General features: G+C 37.9%; 1 gene segment (V, D, J or C); it reads right to left on the bottom strand.

Moving 5' to 3' along the window:
* Nucleotides 1-374: 374 nt before the first annotated feature.
* On the bottom strand, nucleotides 375-1,064 carry LOC129675100 (immunoglobulin kappa variable 4-1-like). The segment is given in 2 exon segments: nucleotides 375-805; nucleotides 1,002-1,064. Coding segments are annotated over 2 exon segments (480 nt in total).
* Nucleotides 1,065-7,327: the final 6,263 nt, after the last annotated feature.

The raw sequence follows: 7,327 nt of genomic DNA, 5'->3' as shown, positions 1-7,327 counted from the left end.
TAAAATATACAAAGATAATACTGAGTTCTTTTTTGCATTTTCATATAAAGGTTATGGACTGGCTCTTTGGTCAACTCCACCTGAGGGAGGAGTAGCCTTACCAGGCCAGAGGAAGAGAAAGAAGCTAGTCCTGCTGAGACCTGATAGACTAGGTTCAGATGGAAGGGGAGAAGGGCCTCCCCTATCATTGGACTGGGGGAGGGGCATAGAAAAAGAAGAAGAGGACTGAGGGTGGAATTCAGAAGGGATTGGTTAGGGGGCTACAGCTGGAATACGAAGTGAATTAACTGTAATTAATAATTAAAAAAACAAGACAAAAGAGTCATTGAACCCATAATTTAATATAGGGCTCTGTGAACTTTTTCATCACCTTTTCAGGCACAGCTGCTATCAGGCAGAAGGGGGAAGTGTGCAGGGCCAGGGCTGTGTGTGCTGCAGGCAGCTGGGGAGATTCTCATGGAGGTTTGTGTTGGAGGCTGAAGCACTGTGGGAGGAGCACTTTTACCCTGCAGACAGTAATAAACGGCCAGGTCTTCAGCCTGCGCACTGCTGATGCTGAGAGTGAAATCTGTCCCAGATCCACTGCCTGTGAAGCGATCAGGGACCCCAGTGTATCGATTGGATGCCCGGTAGATCAGCAGCTTAGGGGATTGCCCTGGTTTCTGCTGGTACCAGGACAATAAATTCTCTCTGAGTACACTGTGTAAAAGACTCTGACTGGACCTGCAGCGGATAGTGACCTTCTCTCCTGCTGACACAGCCAGGGAGGATGGAGACTGAGTCATCACAATGTCTGCACAGGCACCTGCAATTATGAATAGACAGTAAACATAAATGTAGCACAAATAGATTGTAAAACAGTTGAAATTTCTCATTTAATATCTTTATACTATAATATTGTCAGAGTATTATTACATAAGATATATTGAGACAGGTATACTCTAAGTTTCCTATCTACAAAAAGTGAGTCTGCAAAGATTATAACATATTGAGTTTCTCACCAGACACCCAAAGCAGCAGGGATATGAGGACCTGGGTCTGTGACTTCATCTTGCTCCCCCTGCTGTCTGATGAATTTCAGCTCTCACTGCAAAGGCCTGGCTTATAAATTCTCAGCAGCTGGGCTGGGCTGTAGGGGTCCCATGCAAAGCAGTCAGCAAATACAAAAGCAAATGTTTCTGCAGTGTCTGTGAGTGTAGCTGGTCAACAGTCAAAAATACTATTACATGGAGCATGAACAATCACTGAAAAAGATTGCCTTACTGCTCTCATACAGAAAAGTACTAGGTGCTCTAATAGCAGAGCTGGGTTAAAATCCAAGACATTTGAATCAATTGACCTCTGTGGAAACATTAGTAGAGCTATCTCAGATTGACAGTTTTTGTGAAATGATAGGATATGTTAAAAAAAATAACAACAACAAAAGAAACATTAGTTGGAAAACATTTCATAAAAAAAGAAGAAAAGAGATGAAAAAATGGAAGGATTAAAGAGAATTGAGGCTAAATGTGTTCAGTGTTACTCATCCCTAAAGCCACTTTTATACTGAAGACAGAGAACAGAACCTCAGACTTTTAGGCTGTAGTTTCTTAGATAAACTAGGAACTAAGATGCAAAGAGAAGCCCAGAATAAACGCTGTGAATATCCTGGTGGACATTAATTTAAGACAGATCAGAGGACCTTTAATCTCAAAGCAAAGGATACCTAGCAAAAACTAGCAAGCATCCTCCCCACAACTTCAGGAAATAGAAAGAGAGCCCTAAATCTGGACAGAGGAAAAAATAGATTTTTCATGAAGTCATTGCTATAGAGCAATAGTGTCATGTGTTTTATTCAAGAAATAAAAATGTTTGTGTAATTTAGAAATTAGCAGTATTGAAATTGGATCAAGATAGGCTTCTGACATCATGAAGAGATAGGTCTCTCCAGAAGGGGGCACACCCACCTTAATCTACATAATGATTCTTTAGAGACCAATAGAACAATACAACAGCGATTGTTGCTATACAAATGGTGAAAAAGAAAATTTTGTGCATGTATAAAAAAATCAATAATGATAAGAGTAATCACAGAGGCTGCCAGGACTTCATATTACAGAACTCTGAAAATATATTTATGAAGTAAATTATAATGCCAGAATTATGTATAAAATACAAGAGAAAAACAAATAAAACAAATACATGGCAAGGACTGCACTTTCACATCTGTAGTCCCGGAACTGGAGAGAGAAAAACAGGAGACTCATGTGTTTGAGGCCAACCTGGGGTATATACCAACTTCTGGGCCAATCTAATCTACACATGGAAAAAATCTCTCAAAAACGTGTATCAGTAATCACCTGGTTACAAGACAGCTTATGGCATTATCTATCCAACACAAATTATTTATCTGATGTTAATGTTTCACCATTAATCCACAAATATTATTGAAAAATAAATAATCATTTATCTAATATGAATTTCCTTCTATTTGAAGTACATATATTTTAAACATCAACTTTTCAGGTATAAAATTTTAATTAATTTCTGATAAACACATGCAGATCTCCTCTGTAAACCACTAACACAACATCATATGAGAGAGGTAGACGGTATGTGGATACAGGAAGTTCCTAATCTCAAGGTCTAGAATATGACAGACACTGAGCTGTGCTCCTGTCAGTGTCTAACAAGTTCTAATATGCCATTGATGTTTACTGGTGATCTTTGACACCTGTCCCTAGAAGTACTAAAGAGAAACCCATTAGTGACCCTACAGCTTCAAGAGCTATGGACAGCATGCTGGTAGAAAAATGGAGATGACATGAGGTCTTCTTTTTAACATTTTTGTGTCTGTGACAATTACTTCTGGGCGCGAAGTATGTATTTGGTGCTGGATTTATGGATCGTTGTCACCTATCATGTGTACTAGGAATTGAACCCAGATCCTTTGAAGAGCAGCCAGGGCTCATAAACTATTAGACAAATCTCTACCCAACAATGGCCTCTGAGTAGATAGACATGATGGAAAATGAGGGAGATCCATGAAAAAATAAAGTCCTCTGTGCTGCTGAAGCCTCTGACTTGGGAAGAGGAGTAGAGTGGAAAGAGGGGGATGTGTAAATGATTCCTAAAGCTCCTTGTTAGTTGTAAAGTCTGTGTTTCTTTGAAACTAAGATAGAAAGGAAATTACTTATACGTGAAAATACCTTCATTTGATATGAGTAGTAAGAGAAAATCGTGGGAAGAGGTCAGTATTTGTATTTAATCTTACCTTTCCTTCTTCTTAAGGTTCCTAGGGTTCCGTTGGGATGTCATAATTATGTAAAATCCAACTTTCCTCTCCATCTTGCCTGGAGAGCAGGATAGTTTCTATTTCCTAAAGAACCACATCAATAAAGACACCACTTTCAGTTTAAGAGGAATGGGTCCTAATCTCTCTTTTTGAAGTGATAAACTACACTGAAAATAGCAAGTCAGGAAACTCTTCCTTGTTTAGGAACATGGTTTGTTTGGGGACAAAGTTCAAGCATGCAACCTATTATAGTGTGGAGGACAAACTGGAAGGAGCATGCAGCAGCTGCTCATATCACATACACAACTGAGCAGCAGGGTGTAAAGAATGCTAGAGCTCAGGTCAATTTCTCCATTTTATGGAGGTCAATATCCACATGCTGGGTATTGTCTTGCCTGGGGTTATAAGGGTTTTCCTAGGTAAATTCAACTAATCAAGATGATCCTCTATGACATTCCCAAAGGCTAACCTTCATGTAGATATCTCACAGTATGTCCAGAAGCTTATCATCTAGATGCTACTAGATTCTACCAAATATTCCAACCACTGTAGTCTTAATTACAATGAAATGTTAATGAGGAAGTGGTATGTTATGAATCTCTTCCATTATGTTTTTTTTAATATTTAGAAATAAAAGAAACCTGTTGCTATACAATTGACAGGTTTAAAAGGTTACACTCTCTGTGATGTTTCAAAAGAAGTGTGCATGTATATATAATTATCATACAGCCTATCACAGTTCATTTACCATTTTGTGGTACATGAATTAAAATCACACAGTAAAATTTAAATATATTTCATTGATAACTATAGTCACTTTGCTAAGAGACCAGCAAAATTTAATCTTTCTGCTGATAACATTCCACTCATTGATTTTTGTCTCCGTTTCTTGTCAATAATGATCCTCACCACATGTACTTTAGATCCTATTTGGATTCTCACCAAATCCAGCAAAGAATAAATGACCATCCAAAAAGGGATACTGCCCTAATGATGTATTGTACAATGTATTCAGCTAAATGGCCCCTCAGGTAGCCTTTGCAATCATGAGGAAAACAAGGGTGATCAAAAACATAAATGGTCTGCTGGGAAGTTTAAAAAGAAAATCAATGGAGGGAGTTCAAGGCCTGTCTCAGATAAACAAAAATTAGCTTTGGTGCTGCATTGTAGGAGAAGGACCCCATGAGAACGTAAACATCTTTTATGCCTCTTTGTCCCGGTCACTTTCCCCAAGCTAGGCCATGGGGAGCCAGCATTTTATCACATGGACTTTGAGGTTGCAATCCAGATTAACAAGGTTAAAACTGTTGTGGCTTAAGAAAAACACACTGATCTCTACTCCTACCCTTGAACTGTAAATAATGTTTCACATGAAAACCTGGAGTGAATCCCTCCTGACTAGTCAAATAGCTTCAAATAAGATTCAAATAATATTCTTATTATTCATGCATTAATGTTTGTCTTCTGTACCAAGCTTATAGACCTATGTGCCTGATGTTGCATCGAACATTTCACAGGTGATATCGCACTTCCGACATATAAGCCAGGCATGGACCACAGATAATGAGCCATACATTTTCAGATTGTACCCAAGGGATTTTGACAGCCTCCATGGCAATGGGTTAAGAAACATGCATTTTTCATTCTCAAAATGAGAAGAATGGAGGCTGGGGTGTTCATCATTTATTATTGTGCAAAAGGCACATAGTCTCCTCATTCAGTGTTTTAACCTAAAATGAAAACCTCACTACTTAGATGGTCCAACAACAATCATAAGTTACTTGTTCTTGGAACATCATTGAAAATTTTCTGAGCTTGTTTGAAATAAATAAAAATAGATAAACGGTTTACAGATGATTTCTATGACCTTTGGAAACACAGTTTCATCCAGGCAAAGCCTTAATGGTGCCTTCAGCTACACCATCCTCAGCCTGACAATATGGAGCAGAAGAACATACATTGTCCAGTCTCTTCTAAACAAACAGATGTGAGTAAAGGTAAGGAAAGTTCCAGGATATCAAAATCATGTGCTCTTCTGAAGATGGGTAATGCTCTAGATGATCCATTGTAGCTTTCAGATTCTTCTCATATTTGAATGAGACAGAAACTGAAGTAAAACCATAAAAATCACTTCATCTGAATAACTAATAAAAAACTAATCATAAGACAAACTATAAATAATGGAAAATGTATACAGACGAAGGAAGCAGAATATGCTTCTAAAGGGACCACACAGTGGTACAGCCCCTGGGTACATCAATGTGGAGGATAATTAAGAAACATGGAATGTAATTCAGCTCCTGCATTAGGTATGTTCTTGAATAAATATAAACCAACACAAAATAGATATATCCTCATATCCTCATTTACTGCTGCACTATTTACAATAGTGTGAACTTAAATCAATAAAGTGTCTGTCAAATAGAAAATAAAAAGGAGGTGTGTATGTGCAAAGACATTTACTCAGCTATAATAAAAGTGGAAATAACATAATATGTTAAAATTTTCTCCCTGGCTCAATACATAGATTTGTTTCATAAAAAGCTCATTGCATATTTTAACTAGAACTTATTTTTTCTGAGTTTGGGGATAGAGTTCAGCCAACATCTCCTGTACCAGGCTGATTAGTAGTACTCTTGAAATCCTCCACATCCTTGATGATTTTCTTAATGCCTGCTCACTCAGCAAGTGTGAAAACCACTGGTCAGGAAGGATCAGGTTTTTACTCATGACAGCATGAGTGGTTGTGTAAGGACTTCCTCAGATTCGCAGCTTTTTGACTAAGAGTCAAGTGAGACCCTATAGCAAAATGAACAAAAAAAAAAAAAAAGAAGAAGAAAAATAAATTAATGAAAAGAAAAAGAAATTTGTACTGACACCGTCATTACCGTCATTGGTCTTACCAAAATATTTTCTTGAGTCAGCACATGAGAATGCAGCCTTGATAATACCTTGACTGCGGCCTATGAGAGCCCGAGGAAAGGATCCAGACATAACCTGCCCAGATTACAAGTGTTCTGCTTCTAAGCCACTGAATTGGTGCTAACTTCTTGTGCAACACTAAGAAAGTGATAAAATAAAGTTTCATTGTTGTGACTTAGGACTGTGAACTTAAAACTCTCAGTAATATTCATTTGAAAAACATGATAAGTATCATTTTATTGAGCTTTCTCAGTCTCATGGGAAGGATACAAAAGCCCAAAGAAGGTTCATGTTCAAGTGGAGGATGTGAGAAAGTAAACCTTCCATGATCATGGCTCAGCATGCCTGGTCCTCTAGAGTTCATGCACCTGCACTGAAGAACTTGTAGAAAATGAAAAGGAGCTGCGAATAGTGTCAAGTAATCCAGCAGTTAAGTGAAAGGGGCACGTGAGTTGCAGGCTCCAGGTCACTTGCCAACAGAGGGATTTACAATCCAGGACACACAGTGAGACTTTGCACTCCTCCACTTGAGAAGACAGCTAAAAGTCAAAGAATACAAGAAGAGAATCTATGACATTGTGGAAGATATTATAGAGAAAGATATGAGTATTGAATAAGGAGGAAAGAACAGGTAGTCAGTCTAAGACAGTAGATGAGCATCTAGGAAGAAAACAGAGAAACATATCAGAGATTAGAAGAATCAGCTGCAGGAGGCTTGCTTGTGTGATGTGCTGAAGAAGAACTTGTGAAATATCACACAAATAGAAGTGGAAATGTAACATAGGCTGAAAATATTAGCTTATATCTGTAAAACCACTACCATCCTTCAATGTTCAATATTCTGTTTTTTTTTTTGGGGGGGGGGCTTATTATAGGTTCCTGCAAATTTTAAATAATTGTTTGCTCAGTGTATTGAACATTAAAATGCTTTGAAAATTGTATCATGAAGTTCTTTATTAAGTAAGAGACTGAAAAAGTATAAAGTTTATATAGTGAGACAAATATATATCGTTTTAAAAATCTCTGTCCTACAGCTCATTACAAACATGACTTCTAGCTTCCCGTAGTAAAGATGTAAGAGACAGTTCAGAGACTGAACCTCAGTAAGCAGGAACCCCAGGAGGATTCTCT

Source organism: Psammomys obesus, unplaced genomic scaffold (assembly GCF_907164565.1).
Source record: "Psammomys obesus unplaced genomic scaffold, mPsaObe1.curated_primary_1811, whole genome shotgun sequence".
Classification (NCBI taxonomy): Eukaryota; Metazoa; Chordata; class Mammalia; order Rodentia; family Muridae; genus Psammomys; species Psammomys obesus.
The sequence above is the reverse complement of the archived record's forward strand: the minus strand, read 5'-3'. Positions and strand labels throughout refer to the sequence as shown.